Source organism: Mastomys coucha, unplaced genomic scaffold (assembly GCF_008632895.1).
Source record: "Mastomys coucha isolate ucsf_1 unplaced genomic scaffold, UCSF_Mcou_1 pScaffold23, whole genome shotgun sequence".
Taxonomy (NCBI): domain Eukaryota; kingdom Metazoa; phylum Chordata; class Mammalia; order Rodentia; family Muridae; genus Mastomys; species Mastomys coucha.
The window spans coordinates 110,963,687-110,981,901 of record NW_022196906.1 but is presented as its reverse complement, the minus strand read 5'-3'; the positions used below and the strand labels follow the sequence as shown (position 1 = coordinate 110,981,901).

General features: G+C 43.3%; 1 protein-coding gene across 14 annotated transcripts in view; it reads left to right on the top strand.

The window, feature by feature from the left end:
- Window positions 1-18,215, top strand: part of Rbms3 (RNA binding motif single stranded interacting protein 3) — a 1,349,634-nt gene that overhangs the window by 707,678 nt on the left and 623,741 nt on the right. Inside the window, exon 2 of one of the 14 annotated variants that reach the window (XM_031343075.1) lies at window positions 7,018-7,139. The exons of the other annotated variants lie outside the window; for them this stretch is intronic. Within the exon in view, the coding sequence (XP_031198935.1) occupies window positions 7,018-7,139 (122 nt within the window). The remainder of the gene's footprint in view (window positions 1-7,017; window positions 7,140-18,215) is intronic. 14 annotated transcript variants of the gene reach the window in all.

Genomic DNA, 18,215 nt, shown 5'->3' with positions numbered 1-18,215 from the left:
CTCGAACTCAGAAATCCACCTGCCTCTGCCCCCCAAGTGCTGGGATTAAAGGCGTGCGCCACCACGCCTGGCTGTAGTCGCACTTTTTAATTGAATCCTATGAATTTTTAACTCTGTGGTAGAAAACTGAAGCTGACGAGGTTTAGCACATGGCTCTAGGGGACATGGGTGCTTCATATCCAGAAGCACAGTCAAACCAAGCCTCACACTCTCCTGTCTGCTTTCACATCCTCTTCTAGTAAAGACAAAAAGAGTAATTATTACTTTTTGTTAATAGCAATATTTAAATTTTTAGAAAAAGTCAAGTTCAGATCCGGCGTATCCCCTCCTTTTTCTCAGCTCTCTGACACTCTCAGATGCTCTAATGTGTAGAGCCTGGGACTGGACTTTAACAATGTCATTTAACATTAGAATCTCCTTGTTTCATTTTGTTACTTTATAGATCTCCATAAAATCAGGGAAAATGTTGCAACTTAAAATTGATGGAGACGTAGACAAGTGTTTATTAATTACTGAAAACATGGCTAAAATAGAATTAATTACTAGTAACTGACATGTCCTTCTAGGTATGTTTTAAGTGCTTGTGAAAGCTCTTGTTTGATCAGATCTGTTCTTCCTATAATACGCACAGTTCCTGTGTGGTCCAATCAGCCACAAGAGCCCCAACCATGAGCTCTGTTCAGATTCAGATGCACAGCCTGGTGTCAGAGGAGGCTTGTGAACCAAGGTTGGCTGGAATGCTTAAGCTATCTTACGACCCTCAGCATCCATATAAAATCCTCACCTGCTGTTCATTCTATGAGTGCTTAGAATGCCAGCTGCACAGCAGTAGAGCACATGCAGTGAGGTGTGTCTCTTTAGGTTGCAGCCCAAAAACACCATCTTGAGGCTGTAGTCTAGAAAAGAGTGAATTAATTGGGAAATAAGCCCACTGACGTCCCAATTCCCAGGATCAGACTTGGGTCCTCTATCTTTGCATCTCCATTTTAAATATGTTTTTAATAGGTTCAACAGTACACAACAGCAGGCCCTGCACTCGAGGCCAGCTCATAATAAAAAGATCTGGACGGCCTTTGGTAAGCCCTTGGGCTGTCTCTCTCTCTCTCTCTCTCTCTCTCTTGCTCCTTCCCTCCTTTTCTGACTAAAAGCCACATCAATGTTGTCTTTAATTTGCATTCATTTTTACGTGCCAATTATCAACTGTCAGGCCCAGCATCTTAGAGACTATAAACGAGGCTTAGCATGTATTTTATACTTCATCAGTGAGTTATATAATAGCAAGTGAGATAGATGTCTCATACTTTCCAAGTTGACGTCAGTTGAGGCACCAGAAAAGGGTAAATTGGCTTGCCTTCAGTTCCATAGTCATGGCCCTAGAATCTCTCCTGCAAAGGCCTGGTATAGTGAGCTTTCAAAGCATGGCCCCTTAAATAGCAGCTGCAACACCTCCCGGGAACCTGGAATTAATGTACAAACTCGGATACCAACCCAGACTGACTGAGTCAGAATATGTGCATGAAGTCTAGTGATCTGTGCCTTTTTAACTTCGGGGGGGGGGGGGGGGGGGGGGGCTGGATGATAACTGTTGGTAACGTGTTTTAGCAAGCATGAGGACCTGAGTTTGACTCCTTAGAAGCCATAAGGAAAAGGAAAACAAAACCCAAACTGGGTGTGGTGGCCTGCATTCACAACGTCAGAGCCAGATAGGTAAACATGGGCAGATTCCTGGAGCTGCTAACCAGGTCCCCTAGGTCACACTAAGAGCTCCGGAATGGTGGGAGACCCTGTATCAAAAATCTTCTGTGGACTGCTCTTGGGAATATCAACCAAAGGTGTCTTCAGGCCAGCACAAGCAAGGTTTATTCCTATGTATTTGCACACATTGATATGCACATGTATATATACACACGCATACACATAGACATTTACACACTCACACATGTGTACAGGCACACAACCATGCATACAAAGGTGAGCACATGCATGCATACAGATTTATACACATGTGCACACATGCACTTACTATGCTCACAATGCACATGTGAATACACATGCACATACATGGATTCACACACTTGTACGTGCACATACTGTCTTAGTTAGGGTTTCACTTCTGTAAACAGATACCATGACCAAGGCAACTCTCATAAGGACAACATTTAATTGGGGCTGGCTTACAGGTTCAGAGGTTCAGTCCATTATCATCAAGCGGGAACATGGCAGCATCCAGGCAGGCATGGTGCAAACAGAGCTGAGAGTTCTACATCTTCATCTGAAGGTTTCTAGAGAAGACTGACTTCCAGGCAGCAAGAGTATTAAAGTCCATACCCACAAGCCCACACAGACTCCAACAAGGCCACACCTCCCAATAGTGCCACTCCCTGGGCCAACCATACATACACACACACAAACATACAAACATACCCACATACACACACCTACCTTTCAGATAGTTATGATGAGCACTAATATATAAAAGCTACCATTCCACCTATTAAGATTACACCAGAGGGGATTTTTCCCTTCCTTTCTGCTCCCCTATATTTCTTCCTTCTTTTATTTCCCCCCAATAATTTAATTCCCCCAGATATTGTTTTTGTTCTACAAATAGCTCAAATTCTTTGTTCCACATAATCAGTGTCTTTAAAATATCTACGTTATTAAGATGTCACTATGTCAGCTGTTACTTGGGACTCCTGACAGTGTAAAGGATCAAGTTTGCCCTGTCCATGTGGATCAGTGGCCCAGCACCATCAGATCTTTGGTTTTGGTGTCATTCTTGGCAAGCATGTTTTGTTCATTTCAGTGATGACCTGGCTTGTTATGTCTGCTTCACTGGCTACTAATTGGCCTGCTTTCTAACAGACAGCACTCAGTGGTCAGCCACTGGAAGCCAGACTCCTCTCTCTGACTCTTTTGTGACTCCTGAGTGTGATGACTCCTTGGCTGCATCTCTGGGAAGCAGGATTAGCATGGAAGCCTGCCTTCTCAAGGACCCAGCCCATAATTCTTCTGCAGATCAGTTGGGAAGGCTCATTCTTCAAGCTCTGATGCTCAATTCCCTTTTTACCAACACTAAATTCAGTTCATTATCCTTGTCTGACCGAAGGAAAAATGAAGACAAAAGGCATTTACAAAAGAAAAAGAAATCTTGGGAGCAGCATTTTGGAATGTGCCCAGTAGGAACTCAGTTCTCTGCTGGTGTTCTGTGTGCTGGTGTGCGCACCGGGAGGTGGCTGCGGCTCCTCACATGTGTGGAGATGCTGTTCTGAATTTCTTGTCTTCTGTTGTCCAAAGATATCTGGAAAATGTTATGTCGCAGACATTAATCGTGATTATTAAGCAAGAAGAAAGGAGAGCCTCTTAGCTGTTGCTTAACTCCTAACAGCACTACAAGGTGTGGAGACAGTCAGATACGCCTTATCCTTTGGACTTTTTGTTTAGAGCAGAATTTGGGTGGGAAGACGGTCCCACAAGTAAAATGCTTCTCTGCAAGCGAGAGGATCTGGGTTCAGATCAGCAGAAACCATGTAAAACAAAACAACAGCAAAAATAGAATAAAATAAAACAAAACAAAACAAAAGCCTGCGGGCTGATAATACCATCCCTGGAGAGGCAGAGGCGATTGATTGGTCCATGGGGCTTGATGGACAGACAGCCAAGTCTATAAGTCAACAGCACCCAAGACCTAGCCTATAGGCTGGAACCTGTTTGTCCTTTGGTGCCAAGGTATGCATACATAGTCATGTACACATGCACAAAGGTACATGAACAAACACATATTCTGAATGTGAAAAGTTTCAAGATGGCAGCAGGAGACAATTACATCAAGAACTCCTTCTAAGTAAGAGCGCCTTGCATGACAATGCTCCACACAAACTTGGCAATCTCTCAACAGACTTTTTCTCCTTTGCCCAGCCCACAGCAGCAGGATCAAGCTGTCTCCTGGCAGAATGCATTTTGTAGAGTCTGAAGTAGATGCTTGTATACAGCATCTCTCCTCTTAATGGGGGGGCTGGGGGAGGTGTTATGCGAATCAAGGAGTACTTTCTCTGGTGGCCAAATAAATTGAAAGTGAACATGTCTCAAAAGCACTTGTATCTACCCCATTTATCAAGTTCATAGCGTTAGCTTCAGGTTTGTATTAGCCAGCTTTGGCGAAATGCCAAATCATTCTTCATGTTCAACAGTCAAGAATCCTTACAGGAGATTCCACAACGCCTGTTGCCGGAATCCATTATAGCAAGCAGCAAAACCAGTCTGCTACGATCCCGTGAAATGAATTCCGTGTTTTAGGAGATGTCAAATATCCTTGTTTCTTCCATGTGTTTGGATAAGATAATTATATCATAGTGTTTCAGGGGCATAGCCAAAATGGTAGCAGATGAAATGCATTGTATGCTATGACCCTTTCATACATAGGAATATCTATGGCTATATGTATACACATGTGTGCATATATAAGTATTATATGAAAAGTTTAGCATGAGGTAGATCCTGCTTGAACAGATGAAAACCCATTTTAATTTATTTGAAATATTTTTGCTTTTGTATTCTTGGGTTTTAATCTTCCAGCATATGAGAGGTTATTTACATCAGTCCCAGAGTCTAGAGCTAGCCACCAACAATGACCCTTTTGCCTTTGGGGAGAGCAGAACCATCTATGTGTATATCTACACGTGCAGTGCTGTTGTAAACCAGAAATAGAAAGCAAATAAGCAAGCAGTGCAATGTTCATTTTTTTGTTATGGACAGAGGCTGGAGAGATGACTCAGCAGTTAAGAGAACTAACCTCTCTGACTCAGCAGTTAAGAGCACTTACCACTCTTGGTGAGGACTGGAGTTTGGTTCTAGCACCTACACCTGAGGCTCACAAGCACTGGTAACTTCAGCTACAGAGCCCCCAAGCCCTCGTCTGGCTCCTCAGCCCCCTGCCTCTCTCTCTCTCTCTCTCTTTCTTTCTCTCTCTCTCTCTTCCTCTCTCTCTCTCTCTCTCTCTCTCTCTCTCTCACACACACACACACACACACACACACGCACACACACAGAGAAATAAACACTATTATTTCTATCAAATGCACACAACTGACCTTATAGTGGTAATTGCCTAAAAAGTTACATTCAGACCGTTGAGCCAACATTCTTATGTTCTCTAGTTTCCTGATGAGCCATTTGGACAGGTAGAGCTCATCACTCGTTTCTCAGATAAAGAGAAAGTTTCAGGGAAGGGTAGTTGTGCTGCCCTTTGCTCCAGCACTGGTCTGTAGCACTTCTAAAATACTTACCTTTCCCATACTATCCGGCACCGGCAAGCAAAACATTTCAATACTTTCTCAGTATATCATTTGACAATCTCTTTTCCTTCCAGCTCTTTCGTAATGAATAAGTCATGTAATTAATATTCGACTTGACCAAGGTGCTTATTACAGCTCTGGGGAGCTGAGGGGAATTTTCCTTGCTCTGATGATGACCTGGCTGCGCTCTTGTCCTCAGAGCAGGTCATCCCAGCTTGGTTTCCATAGCGCTCTCTGCTCTAAATTAACAACGTGTATTTATCTCTGGCAGTCTGTAATCCCTCTAAGAGGCTCCGCCTATTTATCATGCATAGAATTGTTACCATCTTCCATCGTTCACTATCTAAAACAATAATTACCCTCAAACAAAGACATTTTCCTTTTGAGAGAGTAAAGCTGTGCCCTGCACTTTAAGGACTATGACAAACCTTTGCTAATTGGATTTTATTTGATTGGATTAAAATCAGAGGGGAGCATTTTCTCTTGCCTGTAACCTCACCTTTATGGTTTGGCCTTCTCAAAGCTTTGTGTGATCAGGTAAGATTCGTCTCCAGGAACTCAGATAGTGTAGTCAGAGAGGAGAGAGTTGCAGAAAGACACAATCAATGAACCTTGATGTGTTGGGAGATACATTTTCAAAGTGGAACGGTGGGGATAAATATAGAGCAGTGCTGAGTTTGGGGCACAGCCAGGAAGGAGCACCTCCCATGTGAACACAGAGAGGCAACTGGTTTTCTGGCAGATGGCTTAGTGATAATCTGTGAGGTTCCTGATGGAGCACAACCCCTCTATAGCTCTGAAAACGGACCAGTGGTAAAACTCCAGAGGCACTCTATTAGTTATTGTTGCTGTGTTGAAACACCATGACCAGAAGCAAATCTAGGGAGAAAGGCTTATTCCTGCTTCTAGAACTGAGTCTGTTAGTGTGGGGGAGGCATAGCGGCAGGCAGCTGGAGCAGGAAGCTGAGAGGCCACATCTTCAACCACACACAGGAAGCAGAGAGAATGAACACATGTGTGATGTCGTGTGGCTGGCTTTCTTCAGCAAGGCTCCATCTCTTAAAGGTTCTGTGACCTCCCCCAGACAGTGATACTGCCTGAGAAATAAGCGTTCAAATGCCTCAGCCTGTGAGGAACATTTCTCATTCGAATGACCACAGAAGCCAATCTCTAAGTGAAGATAAAATGTGAAGCATTTATTGGCTTAAGTTTATTTTCAATTGGCTGTTTTTCTGGATCTGAAATACTCTAAAAAAAAAAAAAACTTATTTGGTCTATGCCCAACTTATTGGTATTTTTTTTATTATCTAAGCCTCTCACATTTGTTTACATGAATTATCAAAAGTTTAGAATCATGCACACACACACACACACACACACACACACACCAAGCAAAACAAACAAACAAATAAACAAACAAACAAAAAAACCCTGTCCTTTAAAGTGTGACTCTGGGGATCAGAGTATAGAAATTGCTAATGTAGGCCACGGAAACTTAACGGCTCACACAGCTCAACCTATAACGTATCGGCTCACACAGCTCAACCTATAACGTATTGGCTCATACAGCTCAACCTACTTGGACACTCGTTTCCGGGTGACTGAGGGGTTTCTTAGTTGCCAAGAATATAATTAGCTATTTTGAGCAGTTATGTTAAAGTCTGTAGCTGTGCTTTGTGTCAGACGATTTATTGATTAATTCTTTTTTACATTATACAAACAGTGTGTTTGAGGACAAGACGGAGAGGATCCTGGCTCCTTCTTCAGGACAAGTACTCGTCTCTCCATTTGTCTCTACACTCAAGTCCAGAAAAGCATTTTTTTTTTAATTGGAATAAGCAGCTGGTAGGGGAAAAGTTATTTTTCTGGCTCGTCTTGGACACTGAAATTCTAAATATTTTTGTAATATGTCATATACTTAAGTGACAGTAAAGGTTTAGGTATTAGGAAAGACTTTTAGAGCAACTGGCTGCTGCTCACTATAACAGTTTCTGAAATGCTTGTAAATTTGTTTGTGTAACTACTTAGTGACATATTCATGTCTATTAATTTTATTGAATTTTATTTATTTATTTGTGTGTATGTATGTGTGTATATGTATATGTATGTGTGTATGTGTGTGTGTGTGTGTATGTATGTTATGTACATGCTATCACATGCAAGTGAAGGTCAAAGGACAGCTTTTGAGAGGTGGTCCTCTCCCTCCACCATGTATGTTTCAGTTAAAGCCCTAGGCTTTTATTTGATAATATTTTGGGAGAATAGTTCATAGCCATGTCTGTAAGTGACGCTGTAGACTTTTTCTCTAAGGATAGGTCCAAACACTGACAAAAGTCATGAGTTTCTGACTTAAGTATCCTAACACTGACAGTGTTGCCAGGATTAAATGAATTGCCATGATCAACATAGAACAATGAAGCCTCACACATGAAATGTTTTGGTCTATGTGTGAATAATTTTGGCAATTTTTCAAAATAAACCTTGCTAGTTAAGAAAACAGCTTACATTATAAATAAATAATATTAACTAATGTTAAATATGCAGTACTTTCTCTTCTATGGGGCTCTAATATTTTCCTCTGATGAAAATAATGTGCTATCGATCACAGCAAAAGGTCCCTAACTTCAAAGGCAGAAGGGAGTGTCCCCCTCACTAGAACACCAAGGATGCCTGTGAAGGAACACACTGAGGACTTTGGGTTCTAGTGAATCTTTACTCTCTGAATCACCTCTACTTAGAAAATATTTTCATAAAATAGTTAAGCAAACACACAGGCATAAACTGAACTTTCCTCCTGCCATTTATCATAAGACTAGGAAGTCTCATAGACCCTGACATGAGCTGCAAGCATTCTCCCTGCTCTTGCTTTGATGTTTTCAAGGCTCTGGCCAGTTCCCTGCTCCTTTTATCTACATTGTTATTGTTCTTAATTAAGGTAATGCTCTGCAGACTTACACGGTGGTGTCTACATTTTATCAATAAGAAATCGAGCTCACACAATAACGGGGTTATGGAAAGGTGAGCGTTTCATACACTTATACAATTAAATAGGATCATGCCCACTCCTCGATTTTCCCCTCCAACTTCCTCTGGATGCCTGCCCATGCTTCCCTCTCAGCTTCATGTCACACAATAGTTGTGGTCACAGCTCCTTCTTAAGTGTGTGTCTCAGAATATAGTGACCCAGGAAGAAGGAATCACATCCCCTGGCCCTCTAGTTGGCTTTGCCCATCAACGTGACATAGCCTAACGTCATCTGAGAAGGGAGTTTAAATTGAGGATTGCCTGAGTGGAACTGGCTTGTGGACATGTCTGTGAGGGATTGTTTTGGTTGGCAATGATGTACTGAGTGTGTGCTGGCTTGACAAAAGCTAGGGTCTTGTGAGAAGAGGGAACTTCAAGTGAGAAAATACCTCCATCATATTGGCCTATAATCAAATCTTTAGGAGTATTTTCTTGATTAATGCTAGATATAGGAGAATCCAGCCATCCGTGGGCATCAGACATGAGGAGTCCCTTCCTCAGTTCTCGCTACCAGGTCCCTACATTCGTTCCTGGCCTGCCTTCCCTTCATGATGAAACATAAACTGTCAAGTGGCAATGTTTATCACAGCAAGCCAGGACAGGGGACTGACTCAGCCCACTATGGGCAGCACTATCCTTAGGCAGGTGGTTCAAGGTTGTAGAAGAACACTGACAAAACAGAGACCTGTGAGCAAGCCATCAGTCAGCACGCCCTCAGGCTGCGGACTGTGCACTTTGGCTGTGACTCAGTTCCTTGCTTCATGGTAACTTTTCATGAAGCAGTCAACAACAGAATAACAAACTAGAACACCGTACTTCTTCAAGGAAGGCTGTTCCTTATCCTCCTCCTCGTCTGTCTGTTGCTCTTGCGATGCACAGGTATTATGGGTGCTGTGATGGTGTCACACACAGTTTGTAATACACCGTAGGACCATATGGCCTGTGAAGCCTCTCCTCATGGTGGCAATCACTGAGGTACTGAAAAGGACAACAGGGAAGATCTCTCCAAAAGTCACTTTCCCCTTAATTATCCAAGGGCAATTGAAATTGTCCTTTGTTCTGCCTCGCCAGCCCGGTTCAGACCCTTCTTTCGGGAATTGCTGGTACAGCGCAAGTTCCCAATCGCAGTGCCTATTTTTAGTGCCTTAAGGGTTCCTGTGTCTATAAATGGCATCCCCTCTGTGCAGGCTAATGTCTTAAATGCAGTCCAAAATCAATTAGCTATTATGTGCAACAAGACTGTGCATTAGCAAGGTGAATGTTCTCTTGTGTGTTTGATCATCGGGATCTGGCACCCAGACCTCTGGTAAAAATTGGGAACAGTTCTTGGTGCTTTTCTTGAAGTAACCGAAGAAGGTGGTGGTCATCTTTACAAACATGCTTTTCCTGTCTCCCTTCCCCCAACAAATGTGTTAGTCACACTTTCAATAATTAATCACATAGGCCTTCAAAACAGATCACCTACCCACTTTATCCTTAAAGTCTCCTTCAGGAACTGCCAGACAGATGACCCCTAGTGCCCATCACCACTGACCCTAGCCCAGCTCTGGGGAACTCTCAGCAGGAACTTCAAGCCCCCCAAGATGTTTTTTTTTAACCCACAATGGACTACAAGAGTCTCAATTATCAAACCTCTGATCCCAGCCTTCCTATAGATACCATTTAGCCCACCTCTAGACAAGATGTGGCAGCCCTATTTGTCTTGTTAAAGACCCTGAAGTTAAATTACTGCCTCTTTGTTTTCCTTCAAGGCTCACTTGCTAGTTATGGTGGAAGAGAGCTATTGACCGGGTCTTCTCATTCATCCGGACTTCCTTTATTATTTTAAATGATTTCACCAGGCTACAAGGCAGCAATTTGCATGTCTTGTTCAATGAATTCTACCTGATAGTTCTGTCTATACCTTTTCTTGGGAAGAAAACAGGGAATCTGCAAATGGATAACCTGTCTCTTGAAAATGCATGGGTTATCCACTCTTGTACAGAAATGCCGTAGATGTCAGTGTTCTCCATGGAGGCATTTATTGACAGGAAGCCCTGGAATCTTAAATATTGCTGCAAGAGAAATATTTTTATATTATTCTTCAGTATGTGGGTGTGTGTATGTGTGTGTTTATATGTGTGTATATGTGTGTATGTGTGTGTTTATATGTGTGTGTATGTGTGTGTGTGTATGAGTGTATGTGTGTGTATTTATATGTGTATGTGTTTATATGTGTGTATGTGTGTGTGTTTATATGTGTATATATGATTGTATGGGTGTTTATATGTGTGTGTATGTGTATTTGTGCGTATGTGTGTTACATATATGAACATGTTTGCACATGTCAATGTCATATATCCTTCTCTATTGCTCTCTACCTTAGTTTTTGGCACACGTTTTTCCACTGAGCTTGAAACTCCTTGATTTGGCTAGGCTGCCTGGCCAGTGAGCTTCTGTCCCCATTTCCTGGAGTTCCATAACTGGAATTCCAGTTGGGCACTGGTTTTTACATAGTGATGGATCAAACTCAAGTCCTCTAACAACTGAGCCATTTCCCCTGGGCCATTTTACCTCTCCTTCGTTTCTTGCTGTAGGCTGTTTTATTGAAAACTTGATGCCCCCTGTGTATAAGAGTAGATGGGAATACGTCTTGGAGGATATAGCTCTTCCCATCCATACATTTCACTTGCCTGGCATGTGACGTTTTCTTCCAACATATTGCACATGTCAGAATGCCACTTACAAGCGTCTCCCTGCAAACATACAGTCAGGCTGCTATGAGCAGGAGACATTTGAAGGAGACCTTCAAGGAAATGCCTCTGATTGACACCTTGCCGCCGCCACTGCTGCTGGCCTCCTTAACATAATTCATTTGCAGCCAGAGGAGTATTGCAAACTAATTAGGAAAGTGGTTGGGTCATGCCTAGGATGGCTATGTGGCCAGGGGAGCCACTGGGTTTGATACAGAAAAGGGAAAAGGGAAATTGATTATTGCAAACAGCCCATCCTTATTCTGAAAGAGGGAAAAGGGGGGAAATTTAAAGAAGTTTTCATTTTTGTGAAAATGTTCAGCAGTGGCATACTTGTAAACAATACACCATGATTACAGTCAGCCCACGACTCGCTCTCACCCCTTCCACTCACCCCTACCCCTCATTCTTCTAAGAAGTCCAGCTACTTTCTCATGCTCCTCCTCCCTTCCTTCACCCTCTCTTTCTTTCCTCTCTTCTTTCTGTTTTCCTCTGTATCTCTATCTCTCTTCTTCTCTTTCTTTGTTTCTTTCTTTCCTTATTTCTTCCTTTCTTTTTTCTTTCTCCTTCCCCATTTCCTTCTGTCTGTCTGTCTGTCTGTCTGTCTTGCTTGCTCTATTTAGGCTGTCAGCTGCTGACTGTTGGTGACAGCACTGGGCATACTCTATTCAGAAGACAGTGTCCCAGCACACCCTCCCTATCCTGAGATTCCCATAAACCTTCAGAGGGGCTGACACAGATGCCTTCTTGGAGACTAAGCATTCAGCAGTCATTTACTTCCAGCAATCCAACCAGTTCTAGGGCCCCTATTTCAACTGTTGCTGGAGCCAAAAGAGGTTTCTCTGGTAGAAGCTGAGTGCTCTACCGTTCCAGGAATATGCATGTAAATGGTTACAAAGCCAAACATCGGTAGCACAGTCCCCCACAGGCCATGTGGCTTGGATGTCGATGATTTATCCATGAAACTGGGCTTATTATTTCAGCCCTCTGGTGAAGCTTCTAGCAAGGATGGGATTCAGAAGGGGTAAACTAGAGAAAAGAGACAACTCTACACCCAGAGCTGGTCTGTGTTAGTGTCATCCCCCACTGGAATTCCTTGCTCCCTGTTAGATTAGAAAGATGGTCAAAGAAAAACAGCCAATAACATTGTGTAGAATGGGACTTAGGATTTTGTGTGTATCAATGCAACGAAAGCCATGCCCTTGAGCTGTCCAAATGAGGGGGACATGTAGTTTTGTCTCTGTTTTAGGTTTCCATTTAAGATAATTTCTGATATGATGTGAATTATAGAGAAGGCATTGTGGTTTGAACGAGGTATCACCCATAGTCTCAGACATTTGAGCTGAGACCTGGTCCCTAGTTGATGGACGCTGTTTGGTGAGGCTGAGGCTGTATGGCCTTGTTGGAGGAAGTGTGTTACTGGAGGCTTGGGGAGCTTAAAGACTTGCATCCTTCTCAGTTCACTCTCTGTGCATCTTGCTTGCGGTTTGAGATGCGGGCCCTCAGCTGGCTGTTTTAGCCACCCTGCCTACAGTTCTGCAGTCTCTGCTATGACATCTGTACTCTGGCCATCTGGTACCATAGTCCCAAATAAACTTTTTTTCTGTAAGTTGCCTTGGTTGTGGTGTTTCATCACAGTGGCAGAAACATAGGTAATACAGGCATTAAGTCTCACAAGTTCAGAACACCCAAGTATTCCTGGAGCAGTTGGGCACTGAGCTGCTGTGAGCAGCAGCAGGGCTTCTCTCAGGCTTCTGCTTACACAAGGGTTACATTTCTTCATCCCTGTGAGAGCCGAGGTTTGATGCTGTATGATGGGACCTCTCAGAGTACAAAGAAAATATCCCAGAGGAGAATCCTTTGGCCTGAAAGCCTAACATTTCAATAGCTGTGGACCGTAACTTTCAAGCTAAGAGAGATATGAACATCGGGTTCCTGCCAGGCTTGAGGCTTTCCTCCTATTTATGCTCTGCAAAGCCTGGTGGTGGGTTTTCGTTTTGATGCCTCAGGCTACATGAAATAAGGAGTTTTACCAAGAATGTTGGGAATTCCAACAGGAGGTACTAGGGCCCGGGAGGATGATGAAGGGGAAAGAGGAGAGCTGCGAACAAGCCTGCCTGGTCCTGTAATTTGATGTCATGCTCTTTTTAACATCAGACCTGAGTTTGCTTAGAGGAATGTTGGAAAACCATCAGGCTAACTTGCCAGCAGCTCAAGGCAAGCTGGGAGTCTATGAGTGGCACATTAATAGGTGAGAGTTACATGCGCTGTTTTTACATACATGTACTGTTTTTACATACGTGTGCTGTTTTTACATACTTTTTAATCTTCAAAAATGTTTACTAAATAGGTCCTTTTCTAATACAGAAGACAGACTAAAATAAACTTGGTAGGCAAAAGAGTGGTCTTGGGACCCATTTGTTTTAATTTAATAAAACCAATCACTCCTTTAATCCTGCTAAATTACAGCCTACATTGTATATTCTTGCTAATTAAGGTTATTATCTACGGGGCGTGTGTGTTCAGGACAGGGGCGGGAGAAACCCTTGGGAAGAATGCCATTTTGAGGAATTGCAGGAAAGAGTGAATTATGCGGATCTCACACAGTTCTCGGGGCTGCGACAAAGTTCCTACCCCTGAAATTCAGGACCTGCAGTCCTGGGAAGGTTTAGATGGGATCCCAGTTTCAATGGGTTGCTTTGGGAGCCGTGTAGGGTGGAGAGAGAGTCCACAGGTTCCTGGGTTAATCTAGGAAGACAAGGGGAGTGCTAACCCCTCCTTTTAAACACACTTTTAAAGTTTTAAAAAATTCATGTGTCCAAGTGTCTTGCTCTAATTTATGTCTGTTTACCTCATGCATGCCCAGTGCCCACAGAGGAAAGAAGAGGGTGTAGGATCCCCCTGAACTGGAGCCACAGACAGTCATGAGCTGTCGGGTAGGTTCTGGGAACTAAACCCAGCTCTTGTGCAAGAGCAGCAAGTGCTCTAACGCGCTGAGACATCCAGCCAGCCATGTTAGTTCCTACTAACCATGTTCTACTAACATTCCATAGTCATATGAAACACCTTGGCAGCCAAGATGATTCTGGCCTCAACAATGTCAAGAATGTGCTCATAGGAAGAACCTAGCTGAAACATTTTGGAAAGGAATATAAGTATGCTGAGGACATTTGGCCGTGTACATCAAGAGCAGATGAGATGGGAGTAAGTGATTTTCCAGGCTCCCACTGTTATCGAAGTTGGGAGTGTGGGGGTCATAGTCTCAGTTCCAAGCTAGGTTCAGCCACCTGTCCCTGGTGAACCAATTAAAAGATCTAAATTAATAGCAGAAGCAGGAAAAAAAGAAGTTGATCAATGAGGCTATGCTGGGAAGAGGGACAAAGGTCCAGAATGTTCCACAAGCCCTTGTTCTGGGTCCTGAAGTGAAAGTGAAGTGTGAGGAGGGCCAGGGACAAGCATGTGTCAGCAATCTCAGCGAAGGCGTGTCTAGCCCCATGCTAAGCCATCACTATTCCTTCCTGTAGGGTGATCTCACGAGGTGTTAGTACTGTGTGCAATCTCTCTGTAATACAAGTTCCCCTGTGTCTGGGGAAAGAAAAATATTCTTTCTTTTTTCCGAGATTCCTAAGAAATTATCATTTCTTTGAGGGCCATTGTTTCAAAGAGTGTGACAGTCAGATTGAGAGACACTAGTCTTCGTCTCTTCCCTCCCAGTTATACTACCAATTATCCAGTTTCTGGAACTCTCTAGTGTGGAGAAATACACTCCTTTCTTGTGTTCTTATCACTTTCTCACTCACGTCTTGTCTCATCAATGGAGCTAACTGAAGCTGAGCACAGTCCCTCAAAGGGGATGTAAGCATGAAAATCTCTCAGGTGAAATCATTTCTGTGACTTTTAATCAAGTCAGGAAATATCACTAATGCACCTCTGGGGCTACACGTAAAAGGAATGCTCTGAAATGCTACTCTGTTCCTGACACATGCGGGTAGACAAAACAGTACCCCAACTGTCTCCAGAAAGAGAAAGTACCCCAACTGTCTCCAGGAAGAGAAAGTACCCCAACTGTCTCCAGAAAGAGAAAGTACCCCAACTGTCTCCAGGAAGAGAGAGCTGGTTTGCGCTACTCAGCAGCAGCCTTTCAGACCCCACCACATATTTGTGGTAGGCTGAGGCCATGAGAACTTTTCGCTCTTGACTCTTTTCTTATTAAAACAACAACAACAACAACAACAAAGAATGGAAGGAAGAAGGAAGGAAGGAAGGAAGGAATGAAGGAAGGAAGGAAGGAAGGAAGGAAGGGTACCGTTCCTTATCTTGAGAAGGAGGTCCCCCTGCTTCAGGAAGCTATCAGGACCTAGTATCTGACCCTTAATAATGCCGGTAACCTTGAGCATGAACTGTGTCTGAGCCAGAAAGGAATGAGAATAATTCTCACCAGTAATAGTGGAAACAAAGCTGTGGCCTCAACATCTTCCTCAGCGCCTGACTTTCCAAATGATAAATACCAGCATCTTAAAATCTCCAAGTACCAATTTCCCCCTTAAAATGTGCCAGGATCTGTTTTGAGATGCAAAGGCATGCTCCATTAGGAAATTGGACTGTGTGGCTCCTGTTGGCTAATCAATCTTTAATAAGAATATAGATTCATAGTAGGTCGTCTTTCTCCTGATAAAGTCTGTATGGAAAAGGGCTCTTCGAAGGAAGGGGAGGTGCTTCTGTTTCAGTCCTCCCCCACTTAGATTAAGAACTCTTATTTCTGAGCCAGCCAACAGCCCGGAAAGAAACAGGGAGGGTGAGCCAGTGGAGGAAAGCAAAGGCGTTCTTACTTTCTAAAGATTCTTTTTTGTTTGTTTGGTTTTTGGTTTTTGGAGACGGGTTTTTCTGTATAGCTAGCCCTGAGACCAGGCTGGCCTCGAACTCAGAAATCCATCTGCCTCTGCCTCCCAAGTGCTGGGATAAAGGCGTGTGCCACCACTGACCAGCCCAAGATGGAGCATGCTTTAGCTCTTCCAAGGCCCCGCCACTATGGGTGCTGCAAAGTGACATTGGAAGTTGTATATTTGACTTTGCCCTTCTCCCCCACCCCCAGATTTCTGCCCTACTCCCCAACCCCTACCCCCACACAATACACTCAGGAAGTTAACTCTGAATATTCCCAAGAGTTCTGTCCCAGCTTCCTGGTGTTCTCTTGGTCAAGACAAATGTGCACTCTTCAGCCATGAACTCTTTATCTCATCTTTTACTGTCACCTGGCGAAGAAGATTCTCATTCATTTCTGGCTCAAACACAGTTTGAACAAGCACACCATGCTCAGGGTTGCTGGCATAATTAAGGGTCAGATGCCAGGTCTTGATTGGTCAAATATCCCTACTATGCCAATTAAGGACACAAGTATTAGTGAAAAACAAAGAAAGATTCAGCCAATGTCACCGTGTTTGAAAGAGGGACCAACACGGAGATCCAATGACGTCACAAATCCACTCTGGGGTCCTGGTGTGCCCTTCAGTTCTAAGCAGAGGCAGGAGCTATGGGGGACTCACAAAGTATGGCCCAGCCTGCCCATCATTCCCACAGTACTGTCTAGGCTCCCGTCCCTCCTGATGTTCATGTGCTGAGCTGTAAATCTCTTTCCAGGAAACCAGGCCTACCTCTGGCTAGCACTAGACTTTACCCCTGCCTCTTTCCCCCTATTACGGGATTCCTGGATGAATGCCAGTCTCATGGGATCCATTACTTCAATACCCTATAGCCGAAAGTGGGGAGGAATGTAGGTGTCTTTTGGAATGTCCTCATCTTTGTCAGTCTGGTTACATCAGAATAGTGCCCGGAATGAATGAGCTCTCCAAGCATCTCATTGGCTGTCAAGTGTGTTCTTTGAGGTTCTGGAATGGGGGCTGCTTATCAGCATTGTTTGCCTTAGTGATTAGAAGGAGACATAAGGTTGAGAGTGCCCTGGAGTCTCTTCTCTGTTAGCTGAAGGAGTAAGCACACAGCAATTGTGTCCCAACAGGTTTTCTGATAACTCCTATTCCGCCTTGAGTTGTTCAACCCAGAATGCAGGTTTAGGGTCCTTTAACTAGCAGCCTGCCCTCCTAAGCTGACTTGTCACAAGTGCTCCAGCCAATGTGTCTACCTTACCTAGCTATTGGCCCCAGCTTTGTTTTGGTGCCTCAGGTAAAGAATCCGATTTAACATATTGTTGCCAATGGCATCTGTTCTAACATCTGTCGGAACTGAGTACTATTCTAACTTCCCTTGGAAAACCCTCCCAGTGAATCTCTATTGATTCATGTAATTTGTGTTTATTTAGAATATTTCTGACAGTAAATTACTTAGAAAATTGTTACTACAGTCTGGCTAAGAATAAAGGGATAGCAGTTCTTATTTGGGTTTTGGTTGTTTTGATTTTTCTTTCTGGGTAAACTCATCAGTCAAGTAAGGAATGGTTTGTTTGGGTTTAGTTTTTAAAAGGCTTATATATTTTTATTTGTGTGTAAGAGTTTTTTTTCCTGAATATACATCTGTGTACCATGTACATGGAGGCCAGAAGGAAATATAAGATTCCCTAAAAGTAGTATTCCAGATGTTTATGAGCCATCAAATGGGAACTGAACCTAAGTCCTTCGCAGGAGCAACCCATGTTCTTGACATCTGAGTCCTCTCCACCCTCAAGGAATGTTTCCTATTAGAGGCTGTGAGATTATTTGTATTTCTAGATTTGGACTCATGTACACAGTGCAGTAATTTATACAAATTAATTTCAATTGATTCTCCACATGTAAAAGAAAATATGAACCTTAACTTCCTTTTAACACATCTTCATTTGAGCAAATCACATGTAGTTTTCTATATACATGGGAGACAGCCTAGTAAATGGTGAGGGGCGCAGAGGCTGTAGAGTCCGACAGAAGTCAGACCCTTTCGCCTGGACAAAGCTGATGTTCTGCTCTGGACAAAGGATCTGTAAGGAAGGACCTTAATCGATACCACTAGCATGAGGCCCCTTAGCCTTTTGAGAATGGAGGTAGATTATTTGGACAAATAATTTGAACTTCATCACTAAATAGTGTTCAGGAACAGCTGTGTAAGAGATGTGCCTTCTGTCCTGTGCCCCTGCCTTCTGTCCTGTGCCCCTGCCTTCTGTCCTGTACCCCTGCCTTCT